A 26,713-nucleotide genomic window follows, 5' to 3' on the forward strand; every position below is an offset into this window, starting at 1 on the left:
AAATTGCGTTTTAAAAAGTTAATTTTTTATATCTATCTTGTAAATGTTTTTTAGAAAAAAAAATTTAATTATATATTTTTATTTGTGAAATTTTGTCTTATTCTTTTAATGCATATAATATACTTACTTTTATATATTATATTTAAGGATTTAGAAAATTACATACGAAATCACCCAGAATCTAGACTTGAGAAGATTCAAGAAATTGGTAAACAACTCATTGACAGTAATATCATGATTCATTCTATTGAAACAGATGTAGAAGGATTAACAAATCGATGGGAAAACCTAAATAAGCAGGTATGTATATTAAGTACTATATATTCATGTTTATCACTAATATAAAGTGTATGATTTATATTAATATACATCCTAAAAATTATATGATTTCTTGAAAATTGTATATAACAGTAATTTTATTGAATATCCAAGCACGAATTTTTCAGATTTTAACAGCTTGTATATAATTGCATGTAGCATCATCACAAATTATTTAAAACGATTATAAATAGTATTATGCAAATACAATAATTATCTTAGTTATAAAATATGTAGAATTATGAAAATAATTTATCAAATAATATATCAAATATTTTTCTTAAAAAAAAAAAAAATAATCTTTAAATATTACATTGTTATATATAATTGTATATTATATATTGTCTGTATATTATATATTGTGCTTGGCCAAGAGAGAGGAAGAGAGAAAGACAGAGAAGAGAGAAATTGTAATTAGCTAATTGTAATTCTAATATATGCTTTATAAAGTTAGTTTAGTTAGAAAGATAGAGATATGTTTTGAGTAGGCAGGGCAACGGGCCAAGCTGCTGGAAGGATCAGTGAAACAAGCCCAACAATCGGAAGGGCGCATCCTTGCTCTTCAACACTCTTTAACACAAATAGACTCTGTACTAACTGCACGTCTTGATTGTGACCTCACTGCTGATGACTTGCCTCACGATTATCAGGTCTGTCCATGATACAAAAAATATGTATTACAGTGCTTTACTTCATTGTGTAATTGCCTTCAATATACTTATATTAAGGAAAAACATAATCTGTATACGATATCTAGACTATAACATCAGTCGTGATTTTGTTGCTTATAAACGATGTTATTATTTAAAAGCTTGCTGATGTTTAGTTAGTAAAGAAACTATAAAATAAAGAGAGATATATCTCTTGGGCATGTTATAGAAATATTCACTAATATATAATAATATATAATAAACTTGTGAAATATCAGTGCAACATATTAACAAGTAGTTATTGTACATAATATATTAAATAATTTAAAATAATTTTAGATCAGGAAAGATAACATAAAAAATATGTAAAATATATCATTTTTATTTTGTTTGTGTATGTGTAATGATTTTGATTATAACAATAAAAAGTAATTATTAAAAAAATCTGCATTTTTTGCACAGATTTTAATATATATATTTTTACTATATCACATAAAAGAAAATGTATGGTAAAGTTATACTAATATGGAATCACGAAATAGCTTTAATATAATATAGATATTGTTTAGTTTATGCATAATAATTATATAATTATGACTACAGAAATTAATGGAAGAGTTGGAACAGCAGCATGTTACGCTTGAGGAAATGGCATCACAAATTGAATCGTACAAAGCTTCTGGTAAACAAGAAGCGGCACTTCGACTGCAAGAACAAATGTCCCTAATCGAGCAAAAATATGCTAAAGTTCAAACAAAGTTTCAACGTTTTCGTTGTCCGATCAATATAGAACCTAGATTATCAAGAGCCTTGCGAGAACTCAGGGGAATAGAGGAAGCAACTTGTTTGTTAGAGTTATCATCAGAAGATCCCGAAGTCATCGAAGGTCAACTAAAACATTGCTTGGTAAATTATGTTTATTTATATAAAATAATTTAAGAAAATTAATGTATATATTAATAATTTATTTGTTACAGCGCTTTTATCAAACTTTAAGTGAGATTAAAAGTGAAATTGAAAGTATAATTGTAACCGGGAGAAAATTAGTTAAGGATGAAACTATTCCCGAGTCTGATAAATTTTCCAAGCGAATTGATATGTTAAAAGAGTTATATAATAAGGTATATGAGTTGTTTAATTCTCTAAGAATGAAGAAAAGAATATATCCCCACAAAAGGACAAATTGAATAATTCTTTAATTTGTTATAGCTTGGTCGTCATATAACAGAATCCAAATCCATATTAGAATCGGCATTAGACTTGTCACGTGACATGCATAAAAATCTGACATACATTAATATGTCGGTTGAAAGTATAAATAAGGAGTTAGATACGCAAAAAAATATGCCTGATCTACCGGTTAATGCGATATATGTACGAGTAAGTATAAATCCTAATTATAAATGTAATCTAATCTAATCTAATCTGATCTAATAAATCTAATCTTAATTGTATTTGTTTCTTAATCTAGATATAATGACGAATAATTGAATATTAATTAATATTGCGTTCTTATTGAATTAAATTTTATAAATTTATTTTATATCAATAAACTCTCAAAAAAAAAAAAAAAAAAAAAAAAAAAGATATATATATATACACACACACACAATCGTATATATACAATCATATCATTATTTGCAGGAGACCTTGACTGAAGTAATTCCTCGTCTTAATGTTATAAGAGACAAATTGCTTAGATTGCATGATGAATTTTCAAAGCTATGTGATCCTATGTATCTCGAACAACTTAAAGATAAAATATCTGACATAATTACAAGATTAGCTAACACAGAAAAAAGACTGCGACTCTGTAAAGGTTCAGAGGTAAATATTTCTTTTTAATATTTTTTTTTTAAATCCTTTTCTTATACACGTTTTCTATATTTCTTTTTTTTATAAAAGGATGAACCTAATGTCGACGAAATAAACGCATGGCTTTTACAAATTGAAGATAAATTAAACAAATTAGATGCAGTTCCAATTGATCAACTTACAGAACATCACTTTGAACAGTGCAAGGTATTGAAATATATTGTATATGATATAAAGACATAAACTCTAAGAAATTACATACTTATTTTATTCTCTATCTTTCTTTACTGTGTAATATAATAAAACTTGATAAGACATGCCTTTAATAACATGCTTGTAATAAAATGTTCTTAATGTTGTCTTTATTTTATACTTAGGCTGTGCAAAGTGAAATGATAGAAGCAAAACCTAAAGTTAATCAGCTTCAACGTTATGCATTTTATCCTAAAGTAGCTGAAATATGTGAGAAATGGGAAGATATTTCTAACAGAATACAGGTATGTACTAAATTTTTGCCTCTATACGAAAATAAAAAGTTTATCTTTTTTCTAAAGTCAATTTTATCATTCATTCGCTTATTCGCTCATGGCTTATTCTTTGCTTTATACTTTAACAATTGGTATATGTAATGCTTGTGCTTGTTAGTACCATTACGTATATCTTTATCACATAAAACTTCTTGATTAATATGAAATTTTATTATATTCCGAAAAGTTCAAACATATTACAGATTTATTTTGAACATCAATCTTTGCATAAAATATTAATTTTTCTTTAATATTGAAAACATCCATTCCGTTCTTCTTTTACAGCAGGATTTAAATGGACCTATGTATGTTTTAATAAGTATTATTTTCTGTGTACACATATATAGATGATATATTTTAATTATCGTTAATAATATTTTTTTTCTATTATCAAAAAATTCTTTGTTATATCAAGATTGTATTTATTTTTTTATTCCTCAATCATATGAATCTAATAGAATAGAATAGAGTAATATGTATATTTCGGTTCTGTCCAAGAGGTGGCTCTATCTTTGTAAATAATGTAATTACTGGCACAAAATAAGTATACATTCTGGTGGACGGAAAAACTTGTATTTTATCGATAGACTGTTTTATGATATTGTCTCTCCCCTTATAGACACAACCTATTTTTTTATGAAGACAGCAAGCTACAGAACTAAAAGAGAAGTTAATTGAACAATAATGCAGTGAGAGTTTTGCATTGGTGATGGATATACATGAAAAATTTAGCTTTATTGCACAGTGAATCGCATTGTCACTTTCATTTAGACCATATGCTTAATATTGTTCTACTATTAACATGCTCCTTCAATTAACTGTCGGTTGTCTCTGAAGTTTCTGTCATCTATCATATTTTCACAGGAATGGATCCACAAAATCACAGACAATTTATTAATAAAAAGTAAAGCAGAAGCTTCTAAGGGGAGAGACAATTACGGACGCAACAAATTACCTAGACAGCTGGAACAAACTTCAGCACATTCTGTTAAAAAAGAAAAGAAATTAATAGATGAAAATGAAGCTATTTATGGCATAGGATATCTTAATCCTGCATTTGATGATAATCAATGTACTGTTATTAATACGCCTGAATCTTCGCCCATTGATGTACCTCATCGAAGCAGAAAGTCCTCCACTAAGTCGGAAAAAGTAAAAGCTGGAATTGTGGATGTCAGTAGAACCGTTAGACGAAAATTAGATATGAGTTCTGTGCCTGATGTTGTTCAAACTTCTCAACCGCAAGTTGTTCAGATTGATGATGATCTGTCTTCGCCTTGTTCCGACATAGATGTGCATATGACTGATGAGGAAGAATTTTTTCTGACTAAAAACAGTAAATTATTTTCTCAAGTATCTAGTAATACCTTAACAGCAACAGAAACAAAGACATTTAATATAGCTTGCGCACAACAGAATCCATTCCGAATTGTTGAAGTGAAAGAAATGGAAATTGTGAAATCAATAGCCTCTTCCGAAAATCATGTAATCTTGCCAAGTGCTAATGTCAGAGTTGGATTGATGCCGCAAGTAGTTGAAAGAGTGGAAATTGTCGAGGATACTGAGACAGAAGCTGAATCTATAGATACTGATACAGAAGACAGGGAAGTTAGGGAAAAAATGTCTTCTGCTGTTGGTTCTACAGAGCAAATTGTAAATAAAAATAAGGAACTTGTGCCAATCTTAAAGAAGAAAAAAGTTTCGATCAGATCTCCGAAAAATATTAAAAAACTTGTATTAAAATTAGATTTAGACACTGATAAGAGTAATATTATCGATTCAAATAAAAGTGTGCTTCTCAACAGCGAATTATTAAAAAATACAGAAGAAGCTAACACTGCAGAATTTTCGAATGTTGAATGTAATAAGATAGAGCAGCAATTAAAAGAAAGATTAAGTAAATCGCCAGTTCCAATGTTGAAAGATATAGAGAGTGTGGCAGAATATCTTATATTAGATGATAATAAAGAAATTGAAAAATCTAATATGAAAGTTACTGAACAAATAGATTATGCTAAATCACAAAATTTAGTAACAATGCAAGTAGACTGGAATAATCAGAAAAAAATGATATCTGAAAAAGCTATTGAATGTCTTAGAATGTGTGAAAATACTGATAATGCGAGTTGTAGCAAAGAAGAGAAAATATATAAGAAGTCGCCATTACTAAAACGTATAAAGAGTCTATCAAAAGATGATACGTTGGAAGATTGCGAAAGTTTTTATGGCAGTGATAAAGAAACAGATGATGTGTTAATATTTTCGGATGATACAGAAATTGATGTTGGTAGTTCTAGTTCTGATGGAGAAGATACTAATTTAGGAAAGCATGTTGAGCACCTCTTGGACAAGGTAACATGTGTGCCGCATATATCCATCTTTGATGTCCACCAGTCTGTTATTTATTCCAATATTGATTATAGAGTTATGAGGTTGATAGCTCTTTGATGCTGCTTTATAATTTATCTTTTCTTTTTTACAGATAAAAGTTGAAAAGTCCCGATCATTCATGCGTAAGGCGGAAACAAAATCTTTTAATGAGAAAGCACTATTTAAAGGTCCAATAAGTACATCTCGAACAACATTAGAGAAAAATATTTTGGAATTTGAACAATTAGCGCAAATGATGTTATGCAGAATGGATGTTATGTTAATGAGTATTAGTGGCATTTCTAATGAAAAAGATCCCACTAAACGTCTTGAGGTTCGTATAATTTATTTATCTATATAATAAGCAAAATTATTTTATTTAATTCGAATTATATTATAATTCATATTACAGATACTCAAAAGCGAAATTAGTACTCTTGCCCCAGATGCAGCAGCTTTAATTAGTAAAGGAGATGGTTTAGTTATGACGATACATATGACTGATCCTGGACGAGCAGAAAAAATAAAGAATGAACATCAAGATAAGCTGAGAAGCAAATGGCACCAGGTTATGGCAGAAATTGAAACGCGCAGAAAACAAGCACAAAAAGCAGAAGAAACTTTGCAGCAGTATAATAATATAATCACAGAACTTGAGGACTGGTTTAGAGATGTACCGTTGAAACTTGAACAAGCTAATAATTATGAAGGCCAATTGGAAACATTTACTGAAGAATTTGATGCAAAACAAGCACAAATACATAAACTGAATGAACTAGCTATGGAATTGAAAAAATTAAATGTTAGCTATTCAGAATCAGTACGCTATAATATTAACAGCAACTGGCAAAAAGTTAGTTCCCAGTTTAAAAGATTTAGTGGTAGCAAAGATAAAGACAAACATGTAACTGACAAGAAAGTAGAATTGGTATGTATGAATATTTATTTGAATATTGAATTGTTATAAATCAGTTAATATTTGATAAAGATCGAAATGTATAAAAAAAATTTTAGAATTTTTGTTTATATTTACGAATATTTTTTCAGGATATTGGCGGTGTTAATCCGCAAGAATTTATTGCGCGCATTGTCAAACTAAGAGAAGCAGTTTCGACTGTATCGCGATCTTTAAACTCTTTACCATTGAGTGGTAAAGATTACGAGCTATTTACAAATCAAGAAGAATGTTTAAAAAAAATTGCCAATGCTTTAAATATTCTGAAGCCAAGCATTGATGAAGCGAATTACGTTTGTGAAAATGTCATGCGACAAGCCAAAAGAGAACAAGCCGATCAAATAAAACATTTAAGTGAGATGTTGCAAGAAGAATGGACAACTATTAATCAGAGCTATGTAGAAAGACATAATCGTTGGATTAAATGTTACGAAAAGTGGAGAGAACTGTATAATACGTGCCGAACATTTTCGGAATGGTTAGATAAGATGGAAGACGCTTTAAAGAAATGTAATGTTTTTAGCCATTCTAAGGCGAGCAAAACGAAAACTTTCGAATTAGAACAAGAAGTTTCCAGAATGCAAAGAACACTGAATAATATTAATACAACGAATACAGATATATCTAATCGGGCCTCCGTTGAAGATGTAACGGAATTACAAAGTATAATTGACAACATCAAGCAACGCTGGCAAAATTTAGTAGCCGAAATAAACGCACGAAAAGAAAAGTAAGTGAAACATATGGTAATAACATTATTGAATAAGGCAATAATATTATTTATTGGATGTGTTTGTTGTGTTTTTATTACTCAAATATTTTAAATAAATAATTTTAAATAAATGTTTATCATATTTCATAATCACAAATAACAGCCATTGCTTATGATTTAAAGAGTTGTGAATTATGAAATTATGACTTGTTAATGCAGACAAGCATGTAGCATTGAGAGGAAAGCTCGGTCCAGCATTGAGCTATTTCAGTTGTGATTTGTCTGTGCTACTGTAGTGAAGTCAGTCAACTCAGAATAACCTCAGAATAAGCAAACACCTTTCACACACAAGTTTTTTTTGTAAATTATATTTTATATAAAACATGATATAATAGATTATAATTTTTTTTAGTAAGATAATTTTCGATAGCTTGATGTATGAAATAGATGCTAAAATATCTTTTTTTTTTTTTAATGTGTAGTATTTTTTTAATGTGTAGTATTTTTTAAATATGTTTACATTAATGTATTATTTAAGGAATTTTGCTATGGAGAGAAAAGTAAACAATGACGGCAGGGTTTTGGAAACGGCGTATAATATCATAGAACAAGTTAACAATCTGTTAGTATCTGCAGCAAATCCTTCGGACGAAACTTCATTATCGATTCGATTATCATTAATTAAGGTAAGTTCACATATGATTGGGGAACGTCTTTTTTATCATTCTATTAGAATCTATACAGGAACAATCATTCATGTAATAAAAAAAAATTATATCTTTTTTTTGTTTAAATTATATCTTTACTATAATTATATCTTTTTTTAAATATGTATGAATTTTTAATTTTTAAACAAATAACATGAAAAAATAACTTAATTTTATGTGTAACGTATTGACGTATTGACTGTTCCCGCGAAAGTTACCCTTACATGAAGTCACTTACATTTTTAAGACGATATCACGCACATACGATATATAACACTATGATATATATTTAAAAAAAAACACTCCTTAGCGTTTTGCATAGATACGACTTGGATAAGTAATGAAGTTATTCTCTGCGAGATTCTGTTTCTATGGGCTATAGCCCGGTGCAACATAATCAAATAAACCGAAACTTGTCCTAATAATACCTCTACATTTCATGACTGCACATACCGAACCGTGCCAGGATATAAATAGCATTAAACTCTTACTTTCAAACATGTTTCCTAGTAAAGTTCGCCTACATATTTGTCTTTTATTTTATTTCATAGTATTAATTAATATTTAAAATATATCTAATATAATGTAAATTGTAACTCTTTTCTACTATTGTTTTTAGCATATGTAAACTAAATTTTTTAAACATAAATAATAAATATTATTTAAGGATTAATGAAATATTTGTAGGCAAGGGAAGAAGAACTTTTATCTCGGAAAAAAGCTTTGCAAACTTTAGTAAATCAACACAACGTTCCCAGAGGAGAAGACGAGAGCAGCAGGCTTCTGTCGGATATGGATAAGGTATCGATTGCTTATCTAGATATTTAGTAATATTAATTTTAAGAAATTAAAAATTTGATATGAATATAACTATTTTTGCATCTAATAATATTTTTAGGCTAATGTCAATCTTTCAAACCATCGCGAATACGTGGAATGCAAGCTTGCATCACTTAGAAAATACATTTGTACTTTGGATACTGTCATGGCATGGGTTATGGAAACGCGAACGCGATTGAGTATTTCTCAAGATCTGCCGCAACACGAACGTAATGAAATGATTAAAAATATTATGGTAAGTTATGTTTTTTTTTACATATTTAATAAAACAAGAGGTTTTAACTTGTATTTAAAACGAGGGGTTTAAATTTGTATTTTTATTAATATCTTTTAGTCTAGAGTTGAAGACCGCGAGATGGAAGTAAAAGATGTGTTAGAAAATTATACTAATTTGGAAAAAGAATGTGAATCAGCAAAACAACCAGTATCTATTGAATTACAGGTATTTAGAAATATATTTGTTATGCTCAAAATTTTCAACAGATTATAATTTAAATATATTAATATTTAATTTATATTATGCATATTGTAGGAAAAACTGAAGAAATTGAGAGAGGACTGGCAGTTTGTAAAATGTTACGGTGAAAATAATGAGGTTTCTTCCACTATTTCTGTTGGAGCTACATCAAAAGGTAAGAGATATATTTGTGTGCATGTTTGCGAGAGTTTCTTTTACATATATTTAAGAAACGGGGGTTTCTTTTACATATATTTAACATATTTCCGAATTTATTATATTGCTTAAATCTGCGTCATTTGCGTGACACGCATTTACCAAAAAAGACGCAGAATCTCTGAAAGAAACCGGCAGCCGGACAATAAATAGTACATTTAGCCGGTCCGATAAGCGCGGCTACATTTCACTTCCACTCCATCCTGCAGAGCGATATATATCTGCCGCGTTAAGTGCAGCCTTTTCAGCGACTCACCCGATCCTTTCTCCTTTGCCACAGTCGTTATTCGATTGGTTGGTGTACTCGGGCATAATACTTTACCGCGTTGTTTAGAAAGCTTTGTATTGATGACATTTATCAAAGCAGTTCCAATAGATACAAATAATATTTCTCACATTATTTTGTCCTATATTCAATTGAGAATTTTGAAAAGATTTTAGAGAGATTCAAAAGAGAATTTCAAAAATTATTTGATTTAATTAACTGATTTTAGAGAATATTTCCAGAAAATACAGTTCACACTTAGAATTCAAAAAGTTTTATTTGTTTAGAGTTTTAATCCCAGATTTATCGAGATTTTCTATTTTAATTATTAAAATATCATGATTTAAAAGTTTATTATAAATTCGTGAAAATAAATTATCATTAAAAATAAGAGCAAATGTATTTGTATGTTATTTTTAATATTATTTTTAATGTTATTATTTTAATATTATTTTTAATTTATTTTATAACATTTACAATAATTAATAGTCTAATATTGATTATTAAAAAAAAATAAATAAATAAATAATAAGTTTCTCTCAAACATTATATAAATAGATATATTTGCAATTATTGTCTTCAAAAAAATTGTTATTATTGTAGTCAATTATATCAAATTTAAAGTACACCAATATAAACAATAGCAGATTATTTTTTAAATAAAATAGAAATGAAAATATAATGTAAAATCAAATTTAACAATAGTCATATTTATTTTACGACACGACTAAAAATACGCATACATTAATTTTTTATTTGACTCGCGTAGTTTAGTGATGCTTAGTTCGTGGCGATTATAGATCACTTCCGGATTTTGTCGCGAAAACTCCGCGCCCTCCACGTATTTATCGCCGGTGAAAGTGAATACGCGCGCGTTTCCTAATATCGAGAATGTTTGAGTGGCGGGCTGTTAGGAGTCAGGAATAAAGAACGTTAAATGAATTAATTACGAGATATGATAATAATCGGCCGATCCTCGGATTGCGAAGGAATGCTAATCGAATTGGTATGAAGTTGCCCCGCGTCCTTCGAAGGTGCAATTAATTTTTCGTTCGACTCGCGTAGTTACTCATAGTTCGCGATTCTTGATGTTGCGAATCAATTTCCGGGTCATGTCGCGAAAGCTCCGCGTCTTCTCCGCGTATTCGTCATCGACGAAAGCGAATATTCGCGCGTTTCCTAACGTCGGGAGTGTCCGAGTCGAGCGGCGAGTTATCGGGAATCGAGAACGTTAAATGGATTGTCGGATTAATTACGGGGATGCCATAATAATCGGCTCGATCCTCGGCTGATCGAACTCGGGATCGCGAAACGACGCTTCACGAATCGGCATGAAGTTGTCTCTTTCGAATATTTCAAGCGCGTCGGTTACACGAGTTTCGTTTCGTCGTATGTACGCGTTCTGAGTATCGAGATGAACATCGGCAAGTGACGAGAATGATCGTCGTGTCGCTTTATCGATCTACGGGATCGCGATCAGTGTTTTTCGGCCGATTTATATCGAGTGTGCGAGTAGCAAGAAGAATGGAGCAATCGGCGAGAAAGGAACGATGGTGTATTGTCGAGTGAGTAAATTTCTCCGATTAATTACTCGTTCATTTAATTCGCAACGATTCGATATTAATATATCTTGTCACAACAATCGTATTATTTTTTTTTCGCGCATTGAATATTATGGCTATGAAAACTAAATTCCTATATAAGATATAATGATGCAGTAAGAAAATTATAATTTTCATAATTTAGATTTTTAATATATATTTTAATATCGATAAAATGCAAATACAATCGCTTCTTATTATCGCTTAAATATTATAGCGCGAATATATGTATAAAATGCAAGCTTAATTATGTTTAAAATGTTACATATATGTCATCAATAATTTAAACAAAATAATTTATTACAAGTTGCAATTATCTATAATCTCATGCAATCTATGATATGCAATAAAATTTACAATAAAATTTTGCTAAATGTTTATAAAATTGATTGAAATATAACGCGTTTATCAAATCACGAGTGATTGAAAGGATGAAAATTATCGAAAATATATTATAATTGACTCCTTGTAGATATTGACGAAGGGGAAAACTGTCTTCTTTATCAGATTGTAGGATAGATCGCGAGAAACGTGTTCGTATTAATAAATCGCGACACATGATTACTGATCCTGTCACGTGATTCTCAAAGATACAGAAATGTGATATTGTTTTAAATCCATTCGACATTGACATCGCGATAATGAAAAGTAAGGACAGGCGTCTCTTGATCTCTCACGAAGAGCTTAGTGAGAAGGATGCGGAGGGGGTGCGGAGGTGATGGGGTGCGGAGGTGCGATCGTCGTTCCACATAATGAGCGGATAAGCCGGCTAATGTAGTCGGTGGTGGAGCATTGCCAGACGGAAGATAGCTCAAGCCTTGCCATCGCACATTTCTCTTGTTCACCGTATCCATACATCCCCCTCCCTGCCTCCCTCCTTCCCTCCTTCCCTCCTTCCTGTACCATTTCTCTCTCTCTCTCTCTCGTCCCTCTTTCACCCTCCGGCAACTGGTTAACGTACCGAGATAGAATCAGACTTTGTCGGACACAAGTTTATACCGCTTCGCCGACGAAGTCGCACACGTGCGCACCAACACGTACGGATAACACCGTGTGATTATCCCTTAATTGACGCGGCCACTCCGAAGCGTAATCCGTTCATTCTGATTCCGTGCTGCCACATCGGTGTAAAAAATTACTTTACACAGGTTGGGCAAATTCTCGTGTAAGTGGAGATTAGTGCAGCGCTTCTCGCGTGATGCTCCCGGTGTCGGTATATTAAAAAATATGAGGAAATGGACGAGCATTAAAGCACAAAGCTTATCCCTAAGAGAGAAAATTAATTTTTTATTGTATAACATTCTCAGATTATATAGTAATTTTGTTCTCGGTGTATGTTTTTTTTTCTATATTCTTTTTATAATTATTTTATGTTATTTTTATTATTTTTATTTTTTATTATTTTTATTTTCTTTAATAATAATTTTATTTGATAATAATATTAATGAACTTGATATACTATTAACATGTTACGCGAAATATTTTGTATACGATGACGTTTCTGTATCTTTGAGAGTCAGAATTTTGTGCAAGATGATTGCAACTTAAAGCGATTACAGAACTGCAATCCGAAGAACAGTACGCTTAATTAATAATTAATTATGCGCGAATTTTGGCACTTGCTTATTCATACCTTAGGTAAACAGGACTGCTTTCAATCATGAGGTAATTAGAGAAATTCGCTGGTAATTGCTTTGCAGCAAACAAGATGGATCTGATAAATAAGTGTTGTAAATTTTTTAAGCAAAATAAAAATAATATTTGTAAAATAATATTTGTATGCAAAAACGTTTACATTTTGCAAAATTTAAAGAAAATTAGTTGAACAAATTTATTACAGGTGTATCACAGATCTACTATTTTTTTAAATTAATAAATTTCAATATTTTTTTTTATTTATATATTCGCGAAAGTCAATTATATGTTAACGAGAATTAATGTTGCGTATTCAATGTCCGGATAATTGGCACATGTCGCTATATTATAAATTGTATATGATTAAACAATATATTAATATTTCTCTCTGTAAATTATTAATTATTATAGAAAATCGAGTAACAGTAATTTATATATTATAAACATAAATTATAGATATCTATAATTTAATCAGTTTGTATAGGCAGAATATACTACAATCTAATACAGTTAAAAAATTATAGTAAAAATATTAAAAACACATGTATTGTCCGCCTTTATATCTTATAAAATTATGTTTGAATTAGAGAGATTTCACAATTTAAAATTTCATAAAAAATTTAGCTTCCAGTTGTTCACGAGAAAACATGCTAGGACTGATATTTAATATATAAATTAGGTTATAACAGTTTTATTTTTTTCGGATACATATTATTTTAATATGACGGGCAACATTATTTTTCCTCCATCGCGCGTGTTTAATTTAAAACAATTTATCATTTTGATCGATTTTCATTTAATAAAAACGCAAACATTTAAATAGATTGTGTATAATTCTTTTATTGAAACGATTATACAGAGGAGCTTTATCGAAAATTATCTCTGATTCGTTAAAGTGTGAAAAATACGTGTGTATCCCGATTACATTATTAATAAATATTTTGAGCTCATATTTTTGTCGTTATAAACACACACGAGAGAATTCGCGTATGTAAAATCCCGGAAACTGAAGTTTATCGAACCGTATGACGGCCTCTCTTGCAAATAATCGATCAGTGAGAAAATCTAGATGGGTGGCTTTTTTTATGGCTCTCCGAGGAATTCACGGAGTGGATGGACCGTCAGTTTGCGCTACCCTTCCCATATCTTTCCGGAACTATCCTTACAGATTCATTCTTTGTCCGCATAACGTCCGCCAACTGAATCCGCGCATTTTGCCTGATGCCCTGAACTGCTCGGGAATAAGAGATAGAATTGGCTCGTTTCACTCATAAAAAGATATCTTGATAGCTATTTTACAACTTATCCAGCTGGATATTTATATAAATAAAATACTCATGAAAGTATATTGATCAAGGATTATTTATTATTTATGATATAAATTATTGAGAATAATTTTAAAATATGCTGCATTTTATTAAAAAGAAGTTTAATCGTCATTTTAATATTAATTTTATAACAAAACTATTTTTTCTTCTAAAATAAGTTCTAAAATAAGTTAATTCATAGAACGTCTAAACTATATTACTTTGCTTGTCATTTTATATTATTATAAATAGAAAATTATGCGTGAAAAATTATGAATATTAACTAACTGGTTTTTTTTTTTTATTTTTTCGATTTTATGACCATTATGATTTTCATTGAAAAATGAAATTTACGGATGTAAATTTTTTTACATATAAAAATGCAGGTTTTTTCTATATACAACAGATGATAATATTGCGAATAGATATTATAGTTTATTGCCGTACGATCGCAAAGCGATATGGAATGCGTGATTATTTCATTCGCGCACAGATCATATCTGCGGCTAAGTAAAGCGGCTTAGCATCCCTGAATCCATAGCTTTCGCTGGATTGAACGCGATATTTTGTCGTTTTGCAAGCGGATTAGTCGCTGATTCCGACATTCATGCTGATGCCGAGTATTCATGGTGATTAGCAGAATCCATTGTGAATCGTGATGACAACTGTGAGAATTATGACGACTGCGAAAAAGCCTCTTTAAACTAAATATTCGGCAACAGACGCCCATAAACTAAAGACGCATTTATGTTCGTAATTTTTATTAACGAATCTGCTTGTTAAAAGTTTTAAATTTCTGCACCAACTTTTCTCTTTACATCAAGTATAGTTAACAACTATGAATCACATTGAACTTTTTATGAGAATCAAATTTTTAACGGACGCATATATATATTCATAAAATTTTTTCTTCTTAATTTCTTTTAGATTTGTCCTTTATTTTTCTTTAACGATATTTTTGTTAGAATATATGAAGATATAGAATATATGAATTAATTATAATTAAAATACTAAGATAATCGAAATGACACGATAAATACAATAATAAATATAAGTGCGCTAATTTTTTTAGCACTTTTATAACAAGAGTTGTGAAAATTGTATTATCTGCGAGCGATTATTTTTGCATTTATACGGCTCATTATAAAATCAATCGTGCATCTAAGGAGTCGTATTTGTTGTATATTATGTGTCATATTAAATGGATAAAAATTTTGACATATAATTCACAAACAATAACAAACGAGAAATGGAGCTTGTTCCGTTACGCGCTGACGCCGGAATTGTATTGTATGACGCCGTGTTAATTGCACGACGATGTTGTACGAGGGAGGTAGCTTTTTATGCCGCGACTGCTGATGACATCCCCGCTGCGCACAGCTGACCCTCTATTATTTCTCACCGTCGGTTCCCCATCGGCTGAGCGAAATCCTCTCTCGGCCGAAGATCGCGCGTTCAGCACGCCATGAATTCTTGAATACGAGAATCTTGTTCCTCGTTCGACCACTTAGACGGAGATATTAATTCCCATTTATTTAGCGCAATTATTAATAGCAAGGGATACTTGGATACACTCTGCGCTATTTTCAATGTCGTTTATCATAATGAATGATGGAGCTCGGAAAAATTCTTAATTTTCTTCCTTTAAAATTACTTTCTCTTTGTACGACTGCTTTCTATTATTATTTTATTTTAATTATAAAATTATTAATTTTTTAATTAAAAGAGAAGATTTTTTTTGTTAGCATATGACATCTCTAAAAAGTTTGTATATACTTTTTTTAATTTAATATTTTAGAAAAATAAAACATTTTTTTGCTGTTACTTATGCGCTAAATATGCTGAGATATGGAAGTGTTTATGTGAATCAGATCAGATGTTATGCATTACTATCGTGCAATATATGTGAACAATGAATTTTGTCATTCATTTACATTTCGTTCACGTACATAATAGAGTGAAAAAGCAGCGCGATAATGTAGAAGTCGAATGAAAAATTTTAATGTATCATCAAAACGTGTAGTTTTATATAAAATGATTTTATCGGCTTGTGTATTATCTCATCGATACGTCTATCGATATTCACATATGACACATTGATTATGATTGAAGTAGTAGCGATGATGGAACGGGCGAAAGACTGTGGATAGAATGAGTGGAATAAGTTCCGGAGTGTGAAAGACGTAATCTCTGACGAATCGATGTATTAATTAATGTAATTTCGGTCAAAATGCACTCAGGACAAATAATTCATATTTCGCGGCATATAAATGTATTATACGAATAAATTAACTCCGATACATTTATTATCTCGAAGTAATCAATTAATATATATTGCGGAGAGGGAGGTATTCATGTTAGCTGCTGAATGATGTAGGGAATCACGTTCTTTTTGCCCGGCTCGGTCTGTTTTATTGCTGCTATCTCACGTAAAAGCCGAATATATTCCATCTCCATTCCATCCTCGATCGCATTCTGCACTCTCGTAGGGATGATTCAATTCGACGCAGAAATAAGGTTTCTCGTCTAGAGTAGGGACAGAGGATTCTTGCGACGTCAACTGCATTTACGGACTCGTTGGTCTAGCGAGCCTAGGATCCTTTCCATGCGAAGTATCTTCTCTCGTTTTGTTTCAGTCACTTCTTTTTCTTTCGAGATGTTTGCATTCTGATTCTATTACATTCACGCATCGTTTCTGATTTTTGTATTGACTATTTTATACTTATATCAATTCTTTATATATTGATCTTGTTGATGATATATTATACAAGGTGAGCCCAAACGTTTCGGCTAGACTTTGAGATTTTATAGGAAATTTTTTGTTCAGAATTAAATATCCTATAAAATCGAAGTTTCGCTGAAAGGTTTAGGTCCACTCTGTATAGATGTCCCAGATCTGCATATTTAAATTGAAAAAACAAGAAACTTTTTTATTTGTCACTTTGGTCAAATCTCAAAAATAATGTTTTTCTAAATCAAAATTAATAAAAACGAATATTGATATTCTTACAAAAATAGCGAAAAAAAGTAAAAATGACAATACTCTATTTTTATTAAATTCTAATTTGGGGAAGCGTTATTTAAAAATTTTTCTTCGGAATAAAATCTCATTTTGATTTTACAATATTGATTTAAAGACATTAACGTTGATACAGTCGCGATAATAGATACATCCAACATGCAAATGAATTTTTTCTTTTTTTTGACAATTTTTTTTGAAACGAATGAATAAGCCTGCTGCATAATTTCTGCAAATTATGATAAATAAGTGATGCCCATGTAACAATATTTGAGTGCATTGCACTATATTTCATTCGAGCGCCGAAAGGAACTTATGAATAATTCGTGGTGCTACCGCATACATTGTGCAAATCGGATACGATCTGAAAAATGTAGCTGTGAAAACGTGCTTTGCTGTTTTGACATGATGCTTTTATTTACTGCGTATTAATCATTTTTATTGAAATACTTTATATACATTTTATAATAAAAATACGCGATTAATAATAAACGCTACATTTAATAATTAGTCAGGATATATATTAGCTAGTGATTTATTTATGACAGAAAAATATTGTAATAATTATGAAACGGATATATTTGTCACATGTCGGATCGTAGAATCGTATTTCGACGGAAAGAATAAATTCATAATTTTCGCAAACAAAGTTTGTCAACGCAGCTGCGCGTATGATTCATCAACGAGATCTCGAAATGGGGGAAACCAAAATTTACTCTTCCATAAAAAATAGTCCAGCATGAGAACGAAGAGATATAGTAGCACGTAAATCGCGTACAGCCGTAATACGAAATCAGACGATGGCGATTCTCGGCTTTCCTTGAGGCTTTCCATTTTGCTGCGCGAGCACATAAAGAAATCCCTGCGGAATGAAATCACTTTGCAATTCACGCTTATAACTTTTGCTTAACGATTTTAGTTTGGCGGTTTTCGAGACAATCGCGATGTAACTCGTTGAAATCGAACTTTTTCTCTCTCTCTCTCTCTCTCTCTCTCTCGCTTTCTCCTTCTGTCTCTCTTTCTCTTTCTTTACCTGCAACGTGCTCTTGACGTTTCTGATTGTTCGCGCGTGACAGACCCTCTCGATCATATGACCCGTGAGACCACCGAGAGGCGATCGTATGCTGGTACGACGAGTCATCAGAGTTTTATCGGGATCGCCGCGACTGGGTATATATTCGATCGTTTCCGTGGCGACTACCAGCTTTTTGTGGTCGATGTTTCTGGTTAACGAGACCAGTCGTTTTCGCGTTGAGATCGACGACGCTTTCCTCGAGGATCAGCACCTACCGTACGTCGTAAATTCATTGTAAATGGCCTCTTCTCGAACGTACTTTTGTTGCTGCCGTGGAACGGATGCTTGATACGGCGGCGATAAAAGCACTGATCGATCAAGAAAGGTTGTGTTTTATATCTTGCGAGTTACGAAATGTGCGTATCATCGGCTTAAGGGTTTCAATGCGCCATTTTCTTACATCATTTCGTCATCTTGAATATTAATATTAGAAATATAATGTTAGAAATTGCGAAGACTAATATTTCCGCCATAGAGAGTGTATATTCACGCAAAAGATTTTTAAGTGCACGCGAAGAAACCTGCCAATTGTTCACTAGCTTCGAGACAGCTCGATAACGAGGTAGTAGCTCTCTTGCGGAAAATCCGCACGCTGAAGAGACTAGTACCACCAACTACTCGATACAATATCCTCCGATAAAACGTGAGTCGCGTAAGGATTCGAATAACGCCTGAAGAATGCTTGGCAAACAGCAATCCAGGAATAGGAAAGTATCGTCGTTTCTGTGCTCTCCTTCATTGACTGCATTAGTTAAATCATATTATGCTTATATCAGAGTATTGATTGAAAAGTTCAGTTCAAGTAATAGTATTAATTATGCTGTTTTTAAATATTGCATATATACGAAATAACATTGAGATATAATTTTTATGATTATGGAGTTAATTAATTATCCTTATTTTACAATGCAAAATTTTTATTTTGTAATATTGTATATATTGCTTATAGTTGCAATAATTTATATTATTTGACTTTTATCGTTTATAATTATTATCTAAATTTTTATATGAAACGCATTTCTCTCTCTTCGCGATTTTCGATAATGAAATGTTATGTAAACAATCTGAATGAATTTACTTACAGTTATTCAATGAATGATACTCGTTTCATTTTCAACTTTTTTCGTGCCTTTTTCTTCGGTAATCCATTATAGAATCGTTATCGTGCTCGATAAATAATGCGGGGTTTTCTCATTAATATCAATGATAATAGCGCTTCCACAATTTTATTCTTCTTTTCATTTAATTTATCTTAAACAATGGCTTCACAGCTTGGACTATGGAGCAGCTTTTTATTCACTTTTAACGAAACATGCGCAAATTAATTTATGGATAACTAAATGATTCACATGAAAACATACAGTATCAAATTAATTGCTTGCTAAAAAAATATCGGCAAAGCGATTTATTTTAATTTAAGAAGAGATGATTTAAGAAGATTAAGCAAAATCGATATGCTTGAATAAAAGTTTACCTAACAAATAAGCATATTTGACTGCATTTAACTGTTTTTTCTCTGTCCAATAACGAGCTTGTGCTTAATGCTCTACGGATGTCAAAATAAACGGTATTGGCGGTTTTTTGAAAGCAAAGCTTTTTTTGAAGAAAAAGTTACTTTTTCGAAAAAAAGTTAAAGTTCTTTATATGAAATGTCACACGAAAAGTAATGGCAAGAAAAGTTAACCTCTGGTTTTCGATGACTGCTGAACTGCAACTGCAATATTATGTTAATTTTGAATAAAGTTAGAGTCTACGTCTGCGTTGTAAAAACTAATTTACAATGCAGAAATATTGTACTTTTTTTCTTGTTTCACGGAGAATTTACATTCTCGAGAGAGATCAAATTTTTTATAATCTTGAAATAATCATTGTGATATAAAAAAACAAAAGTTAACACGAAAGATACTGAAATATTCATCATAATATCGATAATCGAATTTCGTGAATTATGATATAATGTTGTTACGAACTTATGAAAATTACAGCATGCTTTCGTGCTTTCTCGAAAAAAAAAGCAAATAGCTAGCGAGAAGATATTTTATATTAAATTGTGTTAAAAAAGTTGGCTGACGTACATTATCTATTTTCGAAATACGTATATCGATTCGAATCTACATGCGTCATTCGACGCCAGCGTCTGCGTCGAGATTCCTCTTTTGTTCTTGTTTAAATAGAGAGGGTGGCAGCCGCGAAAATGATTTGACGTCTCTGCTTTTATTATACTTTATTTTACAAGCAACGATATGCATTCCACTTCATTTTTTTTTTCCAAAATTCTTATAATGTTGCAAAAATTTGGCAAAACATTGCTCGTTTCATGTAAGCATCTTTTACTGCCATCGACTTTAATTGTATTATTAAAATTATATATATATATATTTCTTTTCTTTTTTTATTATGTTACTTATATAATAAATTTTACATAGCGCGATTATATTATTTTTTTATATCATAAGCATTTAAAGATTTATTTAAAATCATTTTTATTAATTATTTATTTTTTTTATATTTATGATTATAATTTTTTTATAAAATTAATCAGTGATTTCTTATATATGCTATATTAATATTCAATCTATTTCTTAAATTCGTTATCAAATCAAGAAATGTATTTTTAATAATGAAATAATTTTAATATTGCTTTACATAGAATTTTTGGTCTTGCTAAAAATTCAAATTTCAAAGTAATAAGACATTTTTGTCTACCGCTCAATAAGCTACCTAATATAATTTCACAATGGCGTGAACGTCATAACAGTGGCACAAACAGTAGCGTAAAAGTACACACAGTGATTCCGGCTTCGTTTGAGCCACGTTCATTACGCTACCGACAATCAAGCTGCCCTTTAATCCGAAGTGGTGGGTTAGGAGAGAGCCTAAGCAAGTGTAGCCACAGCGGTCAAGCTTGTAATCTGACAGCGGTGGGTCGGTTGGTCGGTCGGCCGGGGGTAAACGGTCCATTAAGACGGGGGTAATAGTTAGTGGCTGTGCCGTAGGAAACAGGCTGTTTACTAATGCGACAAGAGGAGTGGGGAGAGAGAAGGAGAGATGCGAGGTAGTCCCGCAAGAGTCGTTACCGAGGTCAACTTTAGGGGTGACTTTGCCATCATCGGGCAAAGTTGAATCATTGATCTTATTTTGCATGTCACGACGTCTTTCCTGCACAGAGATAATCGTCGGTTACTTTAAACGTTTTATGCACGTAAACTTGTCAGTACATTTTTTAGAATTTGAATCTACCGTGGCGCAGCAAATACCTTATGTTTTTTATTTCGCTTAACTCGACATACTATCAACATGCATGTGATATTGACGACGATATCGACGCGTGCACGTGTTCATTGAATTAGTATGGATGTTAGGTTCGCATGCAGGAAACACGTGGGAAATATAACCAGAGGATAGCAACCTCTTAAATGGAGCCACGTTTGGGGTAGTTTGGCTTGTACGAACCGAAGTTTGATTACTATTTTCACAGCGAGGCCACGATGTACATACGTGCGAGATTAACAAACTGGTATTTATCCTGTGCTATGTTTTGCCTACAGTCGAGTTTCCCTCGCTCAAGTTTCATTTATTGTCGTCGCATCCATAGTATATTTTTAAAATTATATATAGCATCGAAATGTATTGATCGATGTTGCGTGGGGCGTGAATAAATAATATTAATTTTATTTTCGAATATTTAAAGCGATTTACAATCGATTTTTTTCTATAGCGATAATTTTATTAAGCATTAAATATCTTATATTTTAATTTTTCATACAAATAATTTTGAAAATTTAAACGTAATATCTATTTGAAATTAAATAAAATTGGAAAGTTTGTGATTTCTTTGCATTATTGAAAGCTTATTTATGAAATACTTATTATACTTAATATTTTTACTTTAAATTTATTTTTGTTACAATCACACACATACATATACACACTTTATATTTATTTAATATAACGGATTCCATCAGAGGAAGCATAATGCAAATTGTATCTAGATATTATAGTATTACAATGCTTATTATGCTCATTGTTTCTGCTTGAATATTTCCTTTGGGACAATTCAGGAAATGAAGTCCATAGAGGACGAAGATTTAGTATTACATCTGTATATTACTGTTATTTACTGTGATGTATGTAGATTTATTGTTAGAACACAAATTTCAAAATGTTAAATAAAGCTGTGTAAGTGAGTGCGAGTTGAATAAGGTTGTGTTTTAATATTTTTTTTGTAAATGCTTTTTTTCTACGCTGAAAAATTTGTTAAAAACCTACTTGCACATGATCTTTATTTGGTGGAATTCTTAGTTCGTTAGACATGTTAAAATCTGGTCCAATAAGAAAGCTTCATTAGAAAAAACTTAAGTTTTTGCTTAGAATAACTTTTGTGAGTATTATATATAATAATACAAAAATATTGTCATTAAATTACTGTCTCTTGCTACGAGGCTATATTTTTCGTAATTTCAATAACAATGTAGTTTTTATGCTAATATAATTATTACGTGACCGCAGTATGATTTTAATGTTGGAAAATCGTTGTTAATTAGACAAAAATCATTACGTGAGTATTATTAAGTTCTTTTAGCGTAATTATGCTATGCTAAGACTTAGTGTTCGTTTCTTTCTCGTGTAATTTTATCGAATTTTCCACGAATTTATTTCTTTCTTTTTGCATCTTGCCTCCTTTCATCGTAGTTGCACCTTCGTGCTCGTTTCTCTTGCCGTTCTGGGCAGCAGCGTAATGAATTCGGAACGGTCGTGTCCGCAGGGAGAACTTCCCCAGCTGAGTTTCGGGATGAAAAAGAATACTTCCCAAAGAGGAACAACGAGGTTTGAGATCAAGAAAACTTTGATTTCGCTCACACACGCGATTACTTCCATACACGAAATTCTGTGGATTTCATGCTACGCGAGCTTTCATTGTTAATAAATTTGCTTCCTCCAGGATAACATAGGTGATTTTATGATTTTATTTTTTTTTCATCATTGCCGAGAAATATTTATATTTATATTTATCGTAATTATATAGAGTCTCTCGATTTTTGTCGCTTGTATGAGTATTGTGAATATTTCGTTTGTAATATTCGACAATTTTCTGCAATGCAAAAATAGATAGGAATATGAGATGGAGTAAAAACTCGAAACATTGAAGTGGGGATTCTGCTTTTTTTCAAGAAGAATATAAATATAATTTGTATAAAAAAAAAATTTTAATTAGAATTATAGAATTGTAGAATCATAAAATTAAAAAAGATAGAATCACATTTAGAAACAAAATTACAAATTTATATATAAATAGATGCAGTCTATAAAATTAAACGTCTAATTTTGTTGAAATATTGAAAAATATAATAAAAAATATTATCTCTAATACATTTATTTTTTCTTACATTTTGCATCTTCTAGATTATTATCATGCCTTATTATTACTATCATGCTGAGGAAACAATATCTTACAGTCATATATTTCCTTTTTCTTCTCCATTTTATGATATTCTACATCGACTTTTTACGCATATCTTATATTTTACTTATCACCATTGTATTTATTGCTATATTTATTGACGATATCACATAATGTGTACGTTGTATATGTAGTGCGTGTACGTTAAAGTAGATATATATAGTAGATATTAAAGCGCAAGTTTGCGATATCAGAGTTTCCTCGTCTTCTCGTTCTCTTCTCGTCGTGGCGGCGGCGCGATCATCTCCCGCGAAACTTTAGAACGAGAAACTGCACAAGGAGGCGAGGAGGTCAAAGGAGTGCGAGGCACGGGGGAATAATATGCGACGGCTCTAGAATTCGTAGTTTCGCACGGGCAGGGAGGAACAATGGACAAGATTAATGGCAAATGGGGCGAACGCAGAGGGCAACGTCGTGAAAGATGCGACGCAAGCAGGAGAGAGGAGCAGCTTTGCATAATTTGTCCTGGAATAATACTCGAAACTTCGCGATGTTAGATTGACTTGCCAATTTGAACATTGGAAACTATCAATGAACCAAAGAACTTAGAACAACTCAAATTGGTAAAGCACGAAAGAAGAGATTATACGGGAAAAGCAATAAGATTATATAAAATAAACTATAAATATTTTATATAATTAAAAAAAGAGAAAAAAGGATAGTATTTATATCTGATCTATACAATTAAAATACAATTGAAGTATCGTTAGACACATTTAATTCTTTTTTCGTTTCATGTCTGTTTGAGTTTTAAGCTTGTAAAAAGATCGAAAGAATAATCAATTTTCTGATAATTTCATTATGACTCTCAATCTGTCACTTACATAGTTTGTAAAGAAATATCAAAGAAAAATAAAAAATTAAACGTTGTATGGAAAATTCAAAAATTTGTTAAAATGCACTTTTGCAAATAATTGATTACGCGCGAATCATAATGTCAAGTAAAATATGTATCTAACAGTTTTTTTTGTATTACTTTTAATAATTTTTCATAGCGATTTTTTTTTTAATATGTCGATGACAATCGAGGACAATACGTTGCTTGTTTTCAGGATTATTCAAGCAATTTGATTTCGACGTTTATAATTTTAGGTAAAAAAAAAAATACAATACTGGCTATAGATGTTGCAATTATCTTCCATTGATGTTTGTTACATCTATCTAATTGCAAAGTTATTTACGTTTCAATTATTTTTCAGCTTGTATATTTTTAAATGAGCTCTTTACAAGAAAGACAAATACAAGCACGATGATAAAAGCGGCCCGATAAAGAGAATTTATTTTCCGTGTTTTTGTGATTATTGGTTAGGCAATTTGTTTTTCGTTGGCCATCTTGCTGTCGTGAAAATGGGATATTGAAAAAATTCCGACTGCCCGTTTGCTTCGCCGCTCGCTAGAACTTGGGTATAGATCGCGTGAGATTGACAGTCGTTTTATTTGCGTGGATGAAAGCCATTTGCCAGCGTTGGCGATTCAGGTTAAAAGCAATCTGCAGCCGAATCGGAATGGGGATTTTAATAGTGTGCAATTATTTTTTTATCGATCGGAGACATTTTTATTCTGGAGGCTTGAGCAGCAACGTTGCTCAGAAACGCGCGTGGAGGGCGCGATCTCATTAATTTACGCCGCTTGGTTTGCGTGTAGCGATTTTTTGCTTCGTCGTTTCACTTGCGCGCGATTCTGAGGAACGAGAAGCAACGATGATGCGCCCTCTTCTATTCCTTCCCCTAACGGGTATCGCGCGGTTCTCTTGCACTTACGGCGGCGCGAAGAATAGGATATTGAAAAATCTCCGCCTTTCATTGACATCCTCCCTCTTACTCTGCGTCCTCTTTCGCTCACCACCCTCTCTCGTTCGTCACCGAGGATGAATGCGTGAGGGTGCCACGAATGGTAGCAGGTGCGCCATGCGAATTTATCGCGGTGGAGAGCTCGACTTATGAGCATTGGTTGAGATTTGAATCGAGCAAAAAAAAAGTCCCTTCCTCAATGATTAATATTCTCAACACAAACGGACCAGCATTATCACGATCACGTTTCTGTTTTTCCGGGACATGTCGCTTTTTCAATTCTTCGCTTGCTCTCCATTCATGTTTCAATTGTAATATTGCCTCCAAAATTTTTTTTACATTATTTCACTATAGTCTTTTTTACATTTTTGCGTACTTCACTTAACTCAGCTTTTTGTCTTCCTTCTATATAGAAAATAATTGTTATATCTTTGATTTTAAAAATCTTGAAAAACGTAAACTATTGAAAAAATTAATGAACAAAAATGTTTTCTTTGCACAGTGAATTTTTATTTATTATTTCTGATGAGAACAGTTTGATTCGGATTTAATCGGGTATAGCGCAGTTATATCGATTTGTAGTTAATTCGTAGTTAATATAATCCGTTCTGCCGCTCACAATTTATGAATCAGTGATCAAAGTAGATGCTCAATAGCGCGCGAATAAATGGTAAAGGATCAAAGAGGGAAAAGTATTATCGCCATCGTTCTGGAGAATTCTTACGAATCTCGCACATTTGTCCTACCGCGATATCGCCGCGATCGATTTCGCTCGAGTTTATTTTCCCGATGGTGCCGATCGACTGCGTCTGTGGCATTTCATATATCCATGGCAAACCAACCCGGGTTAACATCGGCTTTCGAGCACTTACGCTCGCAAGCCACGCTATCTTCTCGCGGCGAGAGGATGCTCTCGTGCGATATCTTGGCATGACCACGATGGGATAGGCGATGGTGTTGGGGAGGGGGGAGGGGGGGGGGATCGGTGAGAAA

At 31.8% G+C, this 26,713-nt stretch overlaps 1 protein-coding gene across 10 annotated transcripts in view; it reads left to right on the top strand.

Moving 5' to 3' along the window:
* The window catches only part of LOC126849941 (dystrophin-like), a 392,976-nt gene that overhangs the window by 23,541 nt on the left and 342,722 nt on the right, over nt 1-26,713 (top strand). For 7 of the 10 annotated variants that reach the window (XM_050592384.1, XM_050592380.1, XM_050592375.1 and 4 more), the window contains 18 exons: nt 148-300; nt 693-728; nt 807-968; nt 1,572-1,874; nt 1,946-2,089; nt 2,178-2,348; nt 2,613-2,795; nt 2,874-2,990; nt 3,161-3,280; nt 4,175-5,662; nt 5,793-6,014; nt 6,093-6,608; nt 6,728-7,365; nt 7,886-8,033; nt 8,742-8,855; nt 8,953-9,129; nt 9,229-9,336; nt 9,427-9,526. In XM_050592384.1, coding sequence (XP_050448341.1) covers nt 148-300; nt 693-728; nt 807-968; nt 1,572-1,874; nt 1,946-2,089; nt 2,178-2,348; nt 2,613-2,795; nt 2,874-2,990; nt 3,161-3,280; nt 4,175-5,662; nt 5,793-6,014; nt 6,093-6,608; nt 6,728-7,365; nt 7,886-8,033; nt 8,742-8,855; nt 8,953-9,129; nt 9,229-9,336; nt 9,427-9,526 — 4,900 coding nt within the window. The remainder of the gene's footprint in view (nt 1-147; nt 301-692; nt 729-806; nt 969-1,571; nt 1,875-1,945; nt 2,090-2,177; nt 2,349-2,612; nt 2,796-2,873; nt 2,991-3,160; nt 3,281-4,174; nt 5,663-5,792; nt 6,015-6,092; nt 6,609-6,727; nt 7,366-7,885; nt 8,034-8,741; nt 8,856-8,952; nt 9,130-9,228; nt 9,337-9,426; nt 9,527-26,713) is intronic. The other 3 variants (XM_050592378.1, XM_050592383.1, XM_050592382.1) reach the window with 3 other exon arrangements.

Source organism: Cataglyphis hispanica, chromosome 5, assembly GCF_021464435.1.
Source record: "Cataglyphis hispanica isolate Lineage 1 chromosome 5, ULB_Chis1_1.0, whole genome shotgun sequence".
NCBI lineage: Eukaryota > Metazoa > Arthropoda > Insecta > Hymenoptera > Formicidae > Cataglyphis > Cataglyphis hispanica.